Below are 18729 nucleotides of genomic sequence, written 5' to 3'. Positions count from 1 at the left end.
GGAAACGGCAAGGCAGGAGATGATAGGTGGAGAAAGCATGAGGGGGAGGGGGAAAATAGTAGAGCTGTGTGGGTGAAAGAACTAGGACAGGAAAAGTGGAGGAGAAAGAAAAGACAAGCAGGTTTAATGGATAGCAGTAACCACTGGTGCAAATCTATAGCCCTTTTTACACTTGCATCCCAGTAAATCAACAATTCAGTGACTCAGTTACGAATGGTATTTTTGCTGTTCACACTTGGCCACTCTTAACTGGACATTGCATGCTTTCTTACACACCACGAGCCATTCTTGGGGATAGGAGCATTCTACCGGTGACATCATGATGCATTGAGCGATGGTGGACCTGCCCTAAACCCTGATCAATGTATTATGATCTTATAATTGAACAAAATTAATCATTTTTGATTATAACATACTTACGTTTTATGTACAGCACATTATGAGCCCTTCAGCTCATTGTTGTTATGCTGACCTATATAAACCTTTATAAGGGACCATGGGAAAGGGCTAGATAGCAATAGTAAACAATTTTTAAACAGGGTGGGAAAGTTGGGAGTGCTATCGCGCACAATTTATAAAGACTGTGAGAAAAAGCAATGGCGGATTTGTCCTCCATAATTCTGTGGCAGAGAAACCGCTTCATGAGTGTTCCTGTGCTACCAACTTTCCCACTCTGATATAAATTGTCCACTATTGCTATTTATTGCTAGCACTTTCTCTCTCTCCCGCTGAAACACAGCAAAGTTTATACCTTCATTTTTAATCTTTTCTTTCCTTCACGTTTCTGCACTCACGCAAAAAACTTGTGTCACTGCTGTCCTAGAATGCAATTCTCACTTTCACACTCAGCTAATTGGAACGCCAACATCTGCAGATGTTGGGGATTGCAGTAGGGGTTGAGGCAGTCTATCCCCAGCATGAAATGACATCATTTCATGCTGGCATTCAGACTAATTTGGTTTCACACTTACCCTTATCCTACTAATTGGCCATTAATTTCTGGAATAAGATGCAAGTGTGAAAGGGGCTTATAATGCACCATTCTGCAGAGTTAAGAAATACCATTTAATCCTCTTTGACTGGATAATGCCTCAGGATTGAAGGATGACTTGTTTCCACTCTTTTTTGGGGGATTTTAAGGCCACTAATAAACAATGAGGGAACCACAAATTCTTTCCTCAGGTGGAGCAGTGGTAGTTGAGAGGACAGTGCAAACAAATGGAATGGCCACCCAACCTGGAACGCTATGTACCAGTTTAGTCTCCAAAGAAAAGATATACCTGCCACTGCTTACACAGAGCTTTCATGTAATATACACTGCACACATCTCCCAATGCTCCACCATCTTGAGTCGTCATGTGTCAGAAGTCAGTGGGGAATGTGCATTTCTTGAAAAAAATATGTACATGTATCACTGAGAATTAACATTTGATAAGTGATATATGTTGACCTTTACTGCAAGATGACTTGAGCACAAGGGTAAAGGCATCATACCCGGATCTAGGATGGCCATTCCAAAAGGAGGACATAGTCATACATACATATACAGTGCATTTCAAAACAAATTTTTTTTTATATAAGATTTAAACAATATTGCAAAAACAACAAATGCAAACACACTATATATATGGTAACCTATGACCATGTCCTCCTTTTGGAATGCCCACCCTACCTGGAACTCGATGTACCAGTTTAGTCTCCAAAGATATATTCTCAAAGGGAGTGGAAAGAAAATTCACCTGATTGATTTCTGCAATGGGGATAATGGTTTGCTGAAAGGACAAAAAAAAATTCAAGTAAACTTGGCCTGTACTGTCTACATTTTAGAAGAATTGAAAGGTGATCTATTTGAAGTATACAAATTTCATATGTCTAGACAGAAGGATGATGTGTCTAGACTCAAAATTAGGGAACAGCCACTCAGGGGCGAGAAGGTAATGCATTGGTGGAGGGTCCAAAAATGCTGGAGGAATTCAGCAGGGCACACAGCATCCATGGAATGCAGTCGATGTCACAGTGGGGCTCTCACAGAGAGGGATTCCCCTTCGATCACCTCCAGCTAGAGCTCCCTCTTCCCCCACAGTTCAGCGAGGGATCCCCCACAGTTCAGCGAGGGATCCCCCCCCTCCCCCCTCCCTCCCCCTCCCCCCTCCCTCCCCCTCCCCCCTCCCTCCCCCTCCCCCCTCCCTCCCCCTCCCCCCTCCCTCCCCCCTCCCCCCCCTCCCCCCTCCCCCCCCCTCCCCCTCCCCCCCCTCCCCCTCCCCCCCTCTCCTCCCCCTCCCCTGCAGCGAGGACAACGTGCCATCGGGTCCCCACCTTGTCCCGTCCCCTGTGCACCGACCTCTGCAGCCCCACCTCAAACCGTCCCACCCCCGAGCAGGGCATCTCCGCTCCCGATCCCGCCCTCGTCGCCAAGGCAACGGCGCCCTTGGTGACGGCCACCCACCCGAGGGACGTACCGAAATCACGCCGGCTGGCCTTATTTCACCGTTGATATCTTCCCAGCAGGATGGGGGGGGCGGTGGCACGATCCTCGCAGTCTCTGACACGACGTCTTCCGCCGGCCGCTGTGGCTTCTGGGAAATGTAGTCAGTGGGCCGGAGGGTGAGGAGAAGAGAGGCACCAAATGATGAAAATGTTCAGCAGAGCGGACCGCATTGAAGACAAAATAATCTGCAGGGAGAGAGGGGGTTGCCTCTGACAGATTAAAATTGGGTTAACTGGTGACAGGGAGGAAGAGAATGGTGCAAAGTATAGGAAGGCATGCCCAGCAAATCAGGCTGGATATGTCCCACACTTCAAAAAGAAACAGGGACAAACTACAAGATGAGTCAAATAAAGGGGAAATCATCTGCAAAGCAATAGAACAATTGGTCATGGGACTACATTAGAAAGTTTTTCAATAGCCAAGTCACCTGTGGACCTCCTATACCACAAGGTGCTGTGAATTACCTACATGAATAAGAACAAGATGCATAAGTATGAAGAAAATTGAATAAATCTGATGGAAAAAATTTCTTTCTTTACAAAATATTTTTATTGATTTTAATAAAGAATTTATGCAAGCAAAAAGGATACAATTCAATAAGATAGTATGGACAGTTACATAAACTAAATAAGACATTCTGTGTATCACTAACATAAATAAATTGTAAATCATATTCATATTCTAAATAGTGTACATTTTTTTGGGGAAAAAAGCTCTAATAAAATTTTTAAAAAGAGGAAAGAAGAAAATAGTAGAGGAGAAAAACTCAAACCCCTTACCTAATCACATTGTCAGATACTACATATGACTAGTATTAAAAGAAAAGTGAAGGTGAAAAAAAAATTAAGTAACGTGGAAAAGATACAAGTCAAACAATTCAATTACATTGGAGTAAAATTATAAAGTAAGGTAGTGAGTTACTAATGACTCCCATAACTTCTGGAATCTGATATCTGAATTATTAATTGAACAATGAATCTTTTCCATATTCAAACAGGACATGATGTCATGCACCACTGATCATGAGTAGGCCAGGCAGCATCCTTCCATTTAAGTAAAATCACACGCCTCACCAAAGGAGAAGCAAAAGAAATGGCGCGACTCTGAACCAAAGATGAAGGAGAATCATTCCCTCCTGTGGTACTGGAAAGGGTCACCAAAGGGTTAAATCTACATTGAAAATTTTTGATAAAGTATGAAAAACCTCTCTCCGATATTTTTCTAGACCAGGACAAGTCCAGGACATATGAATTAATTACGCTTCTCTGCTCTTACACCATGGAGTGATATCGGAATAAAAGTGAGATGTAAAATTAAAAAGATGACTCTCATCATGTTAATTTCTGCAAAGGTGATTTTTTAAAGTAAATTCTTAAGATAGCCACAGTTATTGCTCTCTTATTTCCAGTTCTGGTGAAAGATCTCCAGCCTGAATTGTTATCAATCTACTGAATATTTTCTGCCACATCCCAACTTGTTCCAACTCCTATTCCAAAATCACTGCTGTGACCCTGACATTTACTGGTTCCGAGTTCAGCAAACCCTCAACTTTAAAGTTCATTGTCTTTTTTGTTCCAGACAATTCTATATTATCCTCTCTATCCTTGAAGTCTCTGTGTTACTGCTATTCTGCCTTTGGTCATTTGTGGTAAATTTGACCATTTTTGGCACACTTCTTCATTTCGTTTTCTAGCACTTTTTTTGCACGACTTTGGGATGTTTTACTATGTTAAAGGTAATACATAAACATGAGTAGCTTTTACTTGCATGGAGCTCATGATTAATTTATTTAACCTGCATTGCAGTACTTCAAATTGCACAAACTATGTTCTGCCCTTGGTTGGAATCTTTTAAGTACAGCAATGGGACCAATCATTGAACACTAACTATGATGCTCACTGTGGGTACTATATGCAGAACAAAGGCCACTGCAAGAGATAATAAACAAAGTTATGATGGTGAATTAAGTCTTCATTTACCCAATGACAAAGGCTATGTGTATTTTATTGGTGTGTGTTTGCACAACAGACAACTTGTGCATTGACTTCTTCCTTTTTTAAAAAAAACACCAAATACTCAGTTCATGCCAAGGTGTCTCTTTTAGAAAGAGACATAAAGAGTTGGAGGAACAAGAAGATTACCCTCCCCTGAAAGCAAACAACATCATTGTAAGATTGTTTGTCTTTTCCATGTGAAAAATAACTAGGACCCTATGGCTGTCATTTCCAGAAACCAGGTTCTTTCAAGGATGTGCTCTTAAACAATCCACTTCACTGCACCTCACTAACACAAGTCCTCAATCCAATTCATGCTCAATTATTGCTGAATAAGTATAAGAAAGATCCCACATACAAGTCGCTGGTAAAAATGTATTTTGTAACTCCTGCGTCCCTTCTTTATTCAGTTTTCTGAATCTTACATTAAGGTTAACAGAGCTAGTGCTTTTCTCTTTGGAGTGAAAAAGGATGAGAGTTGACTTAATAGATGTCTACAAGATTATGAGAGGCAAAAAAAAGGTGGACAGCCAGCACCTTTTTTTCAGGACAAGAGTAGAAAACACCAGAGGACATCTGAATAAAGTGAGCAGAGGAAAGTTTTGGGGAGATGTCAGGGGTAAGTTTATTACACAGGCAGTAGTGGGTCCCTGGAATGCATTGCCGGGGTGGTGGTAGAGGCTGGTAGAATAGGGACATATAAAAAACTCTTAGGCATATGAATGCAAGAAAAATAGAGGGTTATGGGTGTGAGGTCGAGACAGTTTAGTTTGTTGAGTGGGTTTATATAGGTCAGAACAATATTGTGGGCTGAAGGACCTGACTGTGCTGTAATATTCCTTGTTCTCTGTTCTAAAATGTCTGTACTTAAGCACATAAGAAATAGGAGCAGAAGTAAGACATCTGAGCCTTTGATAATGTAACAAGATTATGCCAGACCTCTCACTTATCCTTCACTGCCACACCTGAAAACATTGCCTGGCTCCTTCATCATCATTTAGATCATAGAACAGTACAGCAGAGGACCCGACCCTTCAGCACACATGTCCATGCTGAACATGATGTCCAAATCAAACTAAAACTCTGCTGTTTGCACCTGATAGATTCCCCTCCATCCCCTTCATATTCATCTGTCCATCTAGAAGCCTCTTATACACTACTATTCTATATGCTTCCACTACTACTCCTGGTAGCCTGTTCCAGGGACCCACCAGTCACTGGACAAAAGATTTGCCCTGCACCTCTCCTTCCCCCTCACCTTAAGCACATGGACTCTTTTACCCAAGAAGAAGATTCTCACTGTCCACATTATCAATGCTTCTCATGATTTTATTAATTTCTATCAGTTCACCCCTCAGCCTCCAACACTCCAGAGAAAACACCCCAAGCCTGTCCAACCTCTCAATGTTCCTGGCATCAACAACACTGGCAGTGTTGGAACTTCCAGTCAAAGGTTTAATTGTGATTAATTGAGGATTAATTAAGTTGAAGTTGCAATTGAATTCTTATTTTGGTGATCTTCGGCTTCGGGTTAAGGCAGACACCTTTGTTAAATGCTTTAAACTGTTCTTATTCACAGCCGTCTGCATTCTACAGGCTATAGATCACACTTTTAATAATAAAGGGCACTTGTACAAGAGCTGATAAGAGGATAACCCTCAATTTCCTGTTCAGTGGGAGGACTTCTGATGTTTTCCAATGCCAGCAGCTGCCAAACATAAATTTGCTTCTCTATAAGAGAGTATATTTAGACTCTTGCTTTACTTTTCTTAGTATTATTTCATTTGCACAGAAACTCCATGGCATGAAGGAAGTCTCTCTTATAATGCTGCTTTTGCGTGCCCTTCAATAATGCAGGGTGATGTATCAAGGACAATCCACAAAGCTAGCTCTGTCAAAGGCAGGAATCCATATTTGTTTCCTTATCACAAGGAGTTTTAGAAAGTTTCCTGCAAAAACAGGAAAGAAATTCAGTAATTCTCACTTATCTTACAATATAGATTTTAAACTTTGGCAGGTTCTAATTAGAACACCCTGTCTTCAAATAATATAGGCACAAAAAGGCTTACTCAGTGGAGTTTAACATAGTAAAATATTAGCACGCAAGAATTATTTCTCCCCAATAATCATTATTATTAATATATAATCAAACTACAATGCCAGCATTAAACAGAGCATCTAAGCAAGGAGTTTTAAACCAAATTATTGGCCAGCTAAAATCCAGACCTCACACACTGCACATGTTGGGAAAGCAAACACACACAATTTTGGAGAGACTCAGCAGGGTTCCTAAATTGCATTTATGTAACTCCTATGGAGTTTATTTCTTCCATTTTCTATCACTTGCTCAGCCTTCTACCATTCCTGTCTTATGGCACCTAATAATATTCAACAAACAATGAGAAGCTGGAGGGACTCAGCGGTCAGGCAGTGGGTAAAAATGGTCAGTCATCATTTTGATCTGGACCCTTTATCAAGACTAAACTATCAAGCTATCAAAGGAGATATTGCTATATGATTTTGCCCCTTTATTCTATCAAGGTTCAGGGGAGTAGATTTAAGATGGAGATGAGGAAAAACTGTTTTTCCCAGAGACTAGTAAATCTGTGGAATTCTCTACCCAGGGAAGCGGTTGAGGCTACTTCATTAAAACATATTTAAGGTTCAGCTAGATAGATTTTTACATAAAAAAGGAATTAAGGGATATGGGGAAAAAGGCAGGTAGGTGGAGTTGAGTCAATGATCAGATCAGCCAAGATCTTATTGAATGGTTGAGCAGGCCGGATGGTCTACTCCTGCTCCTATTTCTTATCCAAAATGTTGACAGACTATTTCTACCTACTACCTGATCCATTGAGTCCTTCTAGCTTCTCATTGTTTGCCAAAGATTCCAGAATTTGCAGTTTTGTGTTTCTTTACACCTAATAATATTGATTCCCTTTCAAAATTAGATTTTTTTCCCATTGAGAAAGAGTTACTGAAGGCTAACTTTGGGACTTGATATTTTTTTCTCACTTTTGACCAGATATTCTTTGACTAAAGATATGTCTCAAATGTTATATTTTAAAGAATACAAAGCACATTAAAAAAAGCTTCAAGAGTTGGCTATGGCCAGAATTAACACATACCTAAGCAATTAACACATATGGACCCACTGCAAATCACCCATCATCACCATTGGTCCACAGTAGACACAATATCACTGTCTCTCCAGTCTGTTCTGGAATACCTCAAAAACAGAAACTCATACATACAGCTTCTATTCAAAGTCAACAGCTCAGAATTCAACACCATTATTCTCAGTGCTAATCTAGGGTCCTCTGCACCCTCCTCTGCAACTAGTTCCTTGACTTCCTCATTGGAAGACCTCAATCAGTACAAATTGGAAACAACATCTCCTCCTCACTGACTATCCACACAGGGGCACTTCAAGGATATGTGCTTAGCCTACTGCTCTACTCATTATACACCTATGACTTTGTGGCCAGTCATAATTCCAATGCGATCTCCAAATTTTCTGATGACACCATGGTTGTCGGCAAAATCACAAGCAGCAATGAGGAAGTGGACAGGAGGGAGATAGATCAGCTCGTTGAGTGGTATCATACCAATAACATTGCACTCAACATTAGCAAAACCAAGGAGGTGATTATGGACTTCAGCAGGAAGTCAGGGAAATACAATCCAGTCCTCATTCAAGGCTCAGTAATGGAAAGGGTCAAGAACTTCAAATTCCTTGGTGTCATCATCTCCAAGGATCTGACCTGGAGCCTCCATGTCGATGAAATCACGAGAAGACTCACCAATGGCAATAGTTTGTGAGGTGTTTGAGGAGATTCAGTATGTCACTGAAGACTCTTGAACATTTCTACAGGTGTATAGTATCCTGGCTGGTTGCATCACTGTCTGGTATGGAGATGCCAATGCTCTGGACAAGAAAAATCTCCAGAGAATTGTTAACCGGCCTGCGATATCAGGGGCACAAGACTTAGATCCATCGAGGGTATCTACAAGAGATGGTGTCTTAAGAAAGCAGCCTCTATCCTCAAGGACCCCCACCACTCAGGCCATGCCCTCTTCACTCTGCTACCATCATGCACTATTTTTATTTAGTTTTGTAAGGTGGTTTATATGAATGTTTGCATTATGACGCTGCTGCAAAGCAACAAATTTTGCGACTTGTTCATGACAATAAATTCTGATTCTAAGAATCAATAATTTTCTGCTAATTTCTTTTGATCTGAAGTGGTAGGTTTCCACAGGAAAATTTAGGTAAAATATCTTCCCAAGTACTTCTTATTGCAGCTCTGTCACCTCTTGCACAGGTAGCTATGTTCCTCTGTGGAAATACAGAACTGATCTTGGTTCTGACTTGCATTATACAGGATTAGAATTATTCTACAATGGCAAAAAAGAGTAGCTGTAGACAAACACTTATTATTTAAATTTGAGAAGATTACTCAGATTTATCTTTTATCTCTTTCAGTTTGTGTGCAGAAGAGATAAAACAGTTCAGAGCAAGCTGTAAAGCTCTCCAATAAATAAAAAACGCCAACTGATCTCATCATTCTCCAGCTACTTTCTGTAGATCAGAGAATCCACTGGAATTTATAAAGTTAAATTGGAGCTGTTTTTGTCGTGCAGTTGCTTTGTATTGATATTATGACCAGAAAGCCTCCCCTTGAAATCCAGTGGGATATTTCAAAAGATGTTTCCCACAGGTATTTTCCAACACCAAACACCAAAACATCCATTCACTTCAAACCTCCCTCAGGTTAGGGGACCATTAATGATTTAGCAAACCTATTGGGTAAATGTGAATGGGAAAAATCACCTAACGATGAGAGACATCCTGGCCTGGACATGTGTCACTTAAGAACAAGGAAATATATGAAAATAGAAACAGAAGTAGGCCACTCTGCCCTCAAGCTTGCCTCACCTTTCAATATGATTGGCTGATTTGCTCCAGGTCTCCTCCTTTTCTGGGACAAATTGTCCACAGCCTCCATTTTTCTGTACTTTAACAAAATCTTCTTCCTCTTTAAATTCTCCCAATAATCTACCTCCATAACCTTCCGGGGCAGAGAATTTAATTAGAGATTCCTGTCGCCTCCTCAACTTTAAATGGCCACCACCCAAATCTTTTAACAATGCCCCTTTGTTCAAATTTTGCCTACTGGTGGAAACATCATGATATCTACCCTCCCAGTTCTGTCAGGATCTTATATGTTTGAGTAAGGTCACCTCTCATTCTTCTAAACTCAGAAAAATACAGATCTAATTCCTTTAGTCTCATGAGATGGAACATTCTCTCACTCCAGAAATTAGCCCAGTGAATTTTTCTTAGTGCCATGACATGGCTATGACACATTAGAGGTGTGCAGTATTCAAAATCCCCTAACCTTTTCCCTTCCAATGAACAAAGCTCCAATTCTTGAGACTTATTTTTCCATAATATTTATGGCACAATTCCAGTGGGGCCTTTAGATAGTTTTCCATGATTCTAATATCTCTATCATAAAAATTTATTACTCCTTGTCTTTATTTTTCAATGTGATGAAAGCACTTTTCATCTTCTGCCAAGCAGAAGAATATTTGTATTGTTTTATTTTATATTACTTTAGATGGAGTAAATGTGGTTAAAATGGAGAGTGTAATTGAAAGATTTCCCGTGTTTTTGTGTCAGTAAAAGTACCAACATGCAAAGCTGAGCACAAATCTTCACTGAGATGCAGTCAAGCTTGGCTATTTGTGCCAAGTAGATAATGTTCGGGTCATCTTGTACTCGGTCACTAGTAGAATCATCCTCCAAAAAAACCCAGCATGCACAGGTCTGCAGAAACATGGCACTTGGAGCAATGACCATCTTAAATGATCAGGATGGATTCTGTCTACATTACCCAGCTCCTACCTGTACACCTATATGTGTTCTTATCCTCTGGACCCAGCAGCTGAGCAAGCTGAGCAGAGATCACTTGCAGTTGCAAAGTTAGTTTCCAAAAATCTTTGCTGCCTAATTTCCATCGTGGTTCCACTGTTCATCATCCTCTGTGCTCGTGACATCACTGGACAGAAGCTTTGAAACTCCAGTCCTTTTTTATCCTTTCATAGGATCAGCTTCTTTCCTTTCTCCATAATCCCCCCAGTCCAAACTCTCTAAATCACACATGTCAAACTCAGGCGCGCAGGCCAAATTTGGCCTGTGATATAATTATATTTGGCCCGCAAGATCATATCAAATATGTATTAGAGCTGGCCCGCTGGCCACCGCACTAGTATAGCGCATGCACAGCTAATACTACAAATCCCAGAATGCTTTGCAAATGCATTGGCGTCAGCCCGCTAATCGCCCCCACCTCCTCTCTTTACTTTCATTAGCATCTGGGACCTGTCGCCCAACTCGCATGTAATAAACCCCTTACGAAAAATGGCCAAACGAAAGACAGAAAACAGGACCTTTCAAGACAGGTGGGAGGCAGACTATATGTTCATCCTTTTAAAAGACAAACCTGTTTGTCATTGAAGCAAGTTGTTATTTTTTTGACTTGTTGGCTTGTGAAAAAAGATACATTTAAAAGGAACTTAAAGGCTATAGAGAAATATTATTTATTGAATATTTTATTTCTCATTTGTTAATGCTTCTTCTGGAAAGAGTTTAACCAAAACTATTATTAAACATTTATTTTAATAAGAAAAAGTTTAACATTGCATATGTTGAAAGAAGAGAAAACATGCAGATGTTGTTGAAAATTTTCAATAAATATTTAATTTGGCCCACGACTTAGTCCAAGTTTTTAATTTTGGCCCTCTGTGAATTTGAGTTTGACACCCCTGCTCTAAATTCATTGCACTTTTCCAATTTTTAAATCTTTTCCATCTGTAATTTTCTTTGCTCAATATACAAACATGCTGGAGAAACTCAGCAGGACACACATCATCTTTCAGAGGCAGTAAAGGGTAACTAACGTTTCTGTGATGTATATACCTGATGAAGGGCCCAGGCCCAAAATTTTGGTTACCCTTTATTTCCTATGGATGCTGCGTGAAGTGAGTTTCTCCAGCACTAACCCCAGCGTCTGCAAACTTTCTTGTTTAACTGTAACTTTTTTCACTCCATCACTGGCAGTCGAGTCTAAGGTCTGGAACCCATCCACAAAGCCTTGCTGCCTCTCTCCATGTCTTCCTTAAGATGCTGTAAATGGGTGTTCGATGCTCGACACAGGGTCAATGGGCAGAATATCCTGTTTCCTCAAGAATTTTCTGACTAAGGCATTCCTTAAAACCTTTTGACCAAGCTTTTAGTTGTCCCATTGACCATTTTGTTTCACCGTGTTCTTATGGTTTACCTTGATCTGCTGAGCCATGTTAAAGGAGTTAATGTATACTGTCTTTTCACTGTATTTCAAGTAACTGCAGTGCTGTTTCCTGAAATCAGTGATCTTAAATGTGCTTAATGTCGGTGGTAACAAAAAAAGAAAACTAAACTCCTGGGAAATCCGGCCTTGAAATCGTGCCTAAAAATCCTCAATATAATCAAATTGCTCCTTTAAAGTAAAAGAAATGCACTAATGGTTGTCCATTGTACTAACCAGGCCACAGGGAATCTATTAACATTATCTTTCCTTACTGGCTGTTTTGCTACAGCATTATCTCTTTCCAAAGACCTCAGAACCATGCGACTGAATAAACTTAAAACTGAACAAAATTCTTTGTGAGCCTGCTTAGGGAGAACTGTGAGGGTTTGATCCAAAGAATACACACAGCCCTTTTAGTACTGTAATTCACCACAAGAATCCTTTATTTTCTTCCCACTGCTGCAGTGTATCGAGGTTTTAAGAAACTGGTTTGGATTTCAGGATTAGATGAAACAGGAGTGTTTTAAACCTATTTGCAGACTTGGATTAGTCCATGACAGTCCGAAGCGGCCTCTTTCTCAGCAATACCAGTTCAAACATCAGGGCTAGTTCCAAAGAAGGATAATCACAGGTGTTCAGGAAAATTTCAGGAAGGCTTGGAGGAATTTTTTTTAAATGTTAATGGTGACGTGAAAGGAAATGTGGGATTACTGATGAGTTAAATAAGCAGGATGGTCACATGAGTATTCTGTGCAAGATTTAATCTGTTGCTCCTGGTTAAATTAGTGACTTTCATTTGGATATTTCCTTGAATTGGGAACACCTTCTTGAATATGTTGAAAGTTATTTTCCCCAGCAGTGCCTGAAACTCAGTGTGACTAATCAATTACAAAAGCACTCAAATATCATTCAAATTAGTGAAAATTTGACGATTATCCCCCCCTCCCCCACCCACATCCCAATTCATCTTTCCCAATAAGATCAAATCCATTTCAGCCACTATAATCCATAAAACAGGTGGAAGTTAATGTTTTTTATGGGCATTCTGCTTGAGGTTGGGGATTCAGGAGGTATATCTAAGGATAGGCCCTTGCATAAAACAACCTGTGGGAGTAAATACTGTACCTAATTAACAAAGAGGGCTATTTTCTATGGTTTCTTTATTGAAGTGCATCAATAAGCACAAGGCCTATTGAGCAAAATTACATAAATGGCAGTTTCATTGGTTCGTGAGCACTGATATTCTTTCCCTTATGAAGGAAATGGGATCTTCACAACCATCTTACTATTTAGAGTAATCATTGTTCAGAAAGTGTTTGAACACGTTAATACATGCAAATCTAGTTAAAACACAAGAAAATGCACATCAACAGATATAAAACAGATTAAGAATTAATTTACAACTCATTGAATTAAAGTCAATTTATCTGGTTGTGCCAATAATTGCTAGTACTATATGTAGAGAGTGCATTGAACTTTGTAAATATTCCTGATGTGTTTCTCGATCCTATTTTTGACATCATTAGGAACAATGAGTATATGCTCACTCATGCAAATAGATGTTAAAGCTGAGTGGTTTGGGAAGTAATTCCAGAGCCTAGAACCTAAGTGGTAAAAGGTTCAGCCACCAAAGGCTGAAATCTAAGGTGCACACGAGGAGGAAATAGGGGAAACAGTGACAGTGGAGAGACAAAAAAATTTTTAAACCATTTTTAGCTTGCACATGCTTTGCTCTGTCTGACTGGGAATGAATTAAGAGTTCCAAAATCACCTTCAGATCATTTCATCTTTGAGTACTTTCCTCAGATGGACATAAGAATTTGATCACAAGTTAGATCTCATCCCTAAGTTTTTTAGACATACTGGTGCATGAGATCTAGGTGTTGCTGGTGAACCCACCATTTCTTGCCCATCCCTCAATGACCCTGACCTGAGTTGCTTGTTGGATTATTTTAAAGTCACAGATATTGGGCTGTATGTATGGCAGATGAGGGAAAGTAGCAGCTTTGCTTTTCCTGAAGGAAATTAATGAACAAGTGGGCTTTTAAGAAGATTCAAGATTCAATTTATTGTCATAGTCATAAAGCAATGTCATATTACATGAAATTTCTTTTTGCCTTCTGCAAGGCAGACAGATTCGCCACTGGCAGGAATTACCTAAGCGCCTTTTACTGTCTTACAGTCAGACTTGCTGTCACAGAGAGAAGCAAAAGAGAGTCCCTCTCAGAGACACTGATTGTCCATAAATTTGCCTCCAGCGCTTCCACAGCCACACAGAGTCCAGTCCAAACTATTGGCAACCCGAGATCCAGATCCAAACCTCCGACATGGTCAGGAACCCTTCAGCGCCCTCAGCACCTCCTCACATCCTGGTTCCGATACCTGGTACCCCTCCAGATGGATTGAGCCAGTCTCCAGCAGTCTGCAGCCCAGCGCAAGTCTCCCGACAGCAGTCTTCAGCAGCCCGCAGCTTCCACAGGTTCCTTGCCTCAAGTCGCCAGCAGCCCACTGCATGCACTGGTCCCACAGCAGCAGAGCCCCCCCACTGGTCTGCTGCCGTGGTCACCATCCCCACGGGTCACCTCCTCCACTTTGCTCTTTCAGACGGTGTGTGATCTTCCCGTCCTCTGGTGCCCTGCTCTAATCCTCCGTTTACCCGGAGTTTGCAACCCCTCGTGGCTGCTGTCGATTAAAAGGCACTGCCATCTTGGGCTTGGGATTTCAACTTAAACTACCATTGGCTCCTTCAACAGGCTGTTCAAAGCCTGTGCAGTGCCAATGGCAGTCTACTGGGCGCCTGGACCCTGCAGGATCGCTGTATCTCAGCTCCCCAGTGGCAGTGCTGCTACTACAGCAGCTTGGAGTGCTTCCTGGTAGTTTCATGAACACTATATTTGATGCTAGTTTTTAGCCCATATTATTTAATTCCCAAGCTGTTATGTGGAAATTCAACCCCGTTTTTCCAGAGGAATAATGCAGCTATTCGATCTTATTCCAGTCATTACAGAACCCCAAGCAAACTGCTTTTAGCTTTTTCAGTTTTAAAGTTGAAGTATCTTGCCATTAAAGCATTTTCTGCTGGTCTGACTTGGAATTAATTAATATCAATGATCCAATGGATCAAATCTATCAAGCTTGAGTGCTGAGAACAAAGGAAGTGAATGGTTAAAGGCAGCCTGAAACTGCTAAATTATATTGTTAGATTCCATCTCCTATCCATAATTTAACCTACCTAAGGTTCAGAAAATCAATTATGCAATAATTATGTTTTATCCCCATTTTTCGAGTGAGGGGAAATAACAAATGTTGAATTTGTTTTTGAATTCTATACTGTAATTTCATCTTCCAACTCAAATATAGAGAAAATTCTGGTTTGCAGTGATAAATCCATTTTTGTTTCAGATTTGTAATTGGCAGCAGTAAAATCTATTCTGAGCTGTTATAGTTTGTTCAGTTGAGGGATACAACCTGTAATGGCACAATTAAACATAGTGCACCAATGTAATTGACATCTTTTATTTCGTATTCTCTCTTAGATGGCCTTCCATTTGGTGGCATAAGCTCCTTTCACATTTGCATCCCAGTATATTGGCCATTCAGTGTCCCAGGATAGGAATGGAGGTTTGGCCTTTCACACTAGACCACTCCTAACTGAGACACTAAACACTTTCACACTTGCAAGGGTTTATCCCCGGTGTTTGGTCTGTTCTACCTTTAATAGGAAGTGTTTGCAATGCAATTGCCCGTTTCACACTGATGCCGAGGATTGTACTAGGGGTTGAGGCCAGCAATCCCTGGCATGAGATGATGTCATCCGAGGCCGGTGTTGAGCAGATTTTGCTTCCACACTTGCCATTTTAAAGGCCGATTGGTGTTCGATTCCTGAGATCACTGGAAAGTGTGAAAGGGACTATAATTAGGACAATTAGTACTTGCCCTGTGTTGTTGTTTTTATTTTAAAAAAATAAATTTTTCATCAATTAATAAAAACAAAACAGCATCACACATATCTTCAATATATACAGATATCCACCAACTAATTACAAACTTTTGATGTTCTTCCCTCCCTCTCCCCATAAAGAAAAAAAAACTAGGTGTGGCATCGTTGATTCCAATGGACATCCGGAGAAGCAGTGGGGCCACCCCCTTATATAATTTATTTTATTAATCTACCTATTGGCATTTTCGTCAGGGTCAGTTACAGTTGCGCTCCCATGTGAGTCAAATATAGTTACCATATTCTAACAAAGGTGCTGTGTCGGTTTCTAAGATCATACATGATTTTTTTCCATGGGAATACAGCTATGCATCTCACCTTGGGTTGTTAAGTCACACAGTTTGACATCCATCTCTCTGGCAAAGGATAACTGATTAATGTCACTATGAGGAAGAACACTATTAGAATGATCATTCTCCTCTGACCATTGACGGCTTGTTGAGGTCATCAAGGGTACCAAGTTTCCTGGTGTGCACTTGGCAGAGGATCTCACCTGGTCCCTCAGCACTAGCTCCACATCCAAGAAAGCCCAGCAGTGCCTCTACTTTCTGCAAAGGCTGAGGAAAGTTCATCTCCCACCCTCCTTCCTCACTACATTCTACAAACGATGTATTGAGAGCATTCTGAGCAATTGCATTACAGCCTGGTTTGGAAGCTGCATCACCTTAGACCCTATAGAGGATAGTGAAGTCAGCAGAATAGATCATTCGGGGCTATCTTCTTACTATGACGGGCATCTACAACACACGATGCAGACAGAAGGCAAATAATATTGTGAAGGACTCCACACACCCCTGTTGTAAACTTTTCTCCCTTTTGCCATCTGGAAGGAGGTATCGTGCATTCAATCCCACACATCTAGATTGTGCAATAGTTTTTATCCCCAAGCCATCAGGCTCCTCAATTCATGTGCTAGTATATCATGTTTTTTTTTCTTTTTTTATTGTATTATGACTTATTAGTTCATTCCTACTTGTGTAAATCTGTTTCATGGTACTGGAGAAACGCTATCTCATTTTTACTGTGCTTATGGTATGAACAATAAATAGAGGTGACTTGACTTGGACAGGAAATTGGAGAGAAGTGTACAATGACAATATTCAACAGACACATAGGTACATAGATAAAAAAGGTTTAAAGGGCTATGAGGATGCAGGCAAACAGGACTAGTTTGGGCTGACAACTTGGGCGTTGGGCTGAAGGACCTATTTCTGTGCTGTAAAACTGACTCAAGTAATGAGAGTTGATAATAAAGTGTAGAATGGAGAAGAGGGGCTGGAAAAGAAATTGAAGTTCTTTGCATAAAGGTATTTGAAACGAAAAGAAATATGTTTGAAGACATCCCAATGTATTTTATATCAGAGTAAATAAGTGTCCATTCACACAGGTGGTGGTAGATTGAGCTTTTTGTTTCAACTAGTCATGCTGTCAATCCAAATTACTCACTGGTATCAAAATTATGCCTTGCAATGAAATGCTATTAACATACTTTGAAAACATTTAATTGTACAGTTGATTAAAGTTACCTGGATGACATTTGTAATTCATGGACAAATTCTTCCCTCACCAAATCCTCAGGGCTATTATTGGACGTGTGAAACTGCGCTTCTATGGCCCCTTGGAGCTAGGCTTAGATTTTTTAATTCTTCATGAGACATCGGCACTGCCAGACTCTGATTAATTACTCATGCTTAATGGGCCACATCAGGAGGCCAGTTGCAAGTCAACCACATTGTTATGGTTCTGAAGGGAAGAACATTTACTGAAAGAGTATCAGGAAGCCAAATGGATCTGCATAGCAACCTAATTGTTTCATTGTCACCATTCCTGATATAAATGTCTTTATCCAGATTGATTAATTAATTGAATTTAAATTGCTATTTTGAGATTTCAGCACGTCTGATTATTCATCCAGGCCTACGGGTACCAGTTCAGAAATGTACCTACTATTCAACTTAAATCTTTTTTCAAATTGTTATAGACTAAATATTTAACATAGAAGGGAATTTACCTGAGAATTTTAATTATTTTTTTAAACCCTCTAAGTTTAAAAAAAAGGAAGTTACATCCAGACGAAACATGGGCCATGGTGCACACACATACACACATAATACATTCCTCACACAGCACATAATAATCACATATATACATAAAAATATAACATAAATAAATAAATATGCAATGCAATAACAAACTTTTTTGGTATTATATTGGAAATAAAGAATAGGAGATGTATTCCTTCCTGACTTGGAATGTCCCTCTCACTTCTATAATGAATTAGAGTAAAGCCAAAAAGCAAGTTCTCTGAGCATTATATGTTTTTTTTAATTAAAATGTGCTCTGCACTTCTTTCAGCTCATAATTACAGTTCATATTTGAATGGCATGCTGGATTAAGCCAAATGCCTTGATGCACCCGGGAGCTCACTACCACGTAATGGTATCCTTATTCTCCTGAATATTAAACTGTCAATTGTGCACCTCAGGGAGACTGCAGACTTGTCACATTGTTGGCAAAAACTTTCAGGAGAATACATACTTCTTAAAAAAACTAAGTTAGCGTAAACTGTGATGGTGGGGATAGGTCCATGGAGGTAACGCAAGCGTAAACTGTGATGGTCGGGATAGGTCCATGGAGGTAACGCCAGCGTAAACTGTGATGGTCAGGATAGGTCCATGGAGGTAACGCCAGCGTAAACTGTGATGGTGGGGATAGGTCCATGGAGGTAACGTCAGCGTAAACTGGTGATGATGGGGATAGGTCCATGGAGGTAACGCCAGCGTAAACTGTGATGGTGGGGATAGGTGCATGGAGGTATCGTCAGCGTAAACTGGTGATGGTGGGGATAGGTCCATGGAGGTAACGCAAGCGTAAACTGGTGATGGTGGGGATAGG

At 40.4% G+C, this 18729-nt stretch overlaps 1 protein-coding gene and 1 long non-coding RNA gene across 5 annotated transcripts in view; one reads left to right on the top strand and one right to left on the bottom strand.

Annotated features, from left to right (window-relative positions):
- gnb1l (guanine nucleotide binding protein (G protein), beta polypeptide 1-like) overlaps nt 1–2566 on the bottom strand; it is a 51451-nt gene extending 48885 nt beyond the window's left edge. Inside the window, exon 1 of one of the 4 annotated variants that reach the window (XM_069932606.1) lies at nt 2460–2566. Coding sequence is in view for 2 of the 4 variants with exons in the window: in XM_069932604.1 (XP_069788705.1) it covers nt 2317–2385 (69 nt within the window). In the remaining 2 variants the exon portion in view is untranslated. Of the gene's footprint in view, nt 1–2316; nt 2417–2459 lie in introns of those variants that run through there. The other 3 variants (XM_069932607.1, XM_069932604.1, XM_069932605.1) reach the window with 3 other exon arrangements.
- The window catches only part of LOC138761052 (uncharacterized), an 81729-nt gene that overhangs the window by 24314 nt on the left and 38686 nt on the right, over nt 1–18729 (top strand). The window lies entirely within an intron of this gene.

The sequence above is a fragment of the Narcine bancroftii genome, chromosome 4 (genome assembly GCF_036971445.1).
Source record: "Narcine bancroftii isolate sNarBan1 chromosome 4, sNarBan1.hap1, whole genome shotgun sequence".
NCBI classification, from domain to species: Eukaryota; Metazoa; Chordata; class Chondrichthyes; order Torpediniformes; family Narcinidae; genus Narcine; species Narcine bancroftii.
The sequence above is the reverse complement of the archived record's forward strand: the minus strand, read 5'-3'. Positions and strand labels throughout refer to the sequence as shown.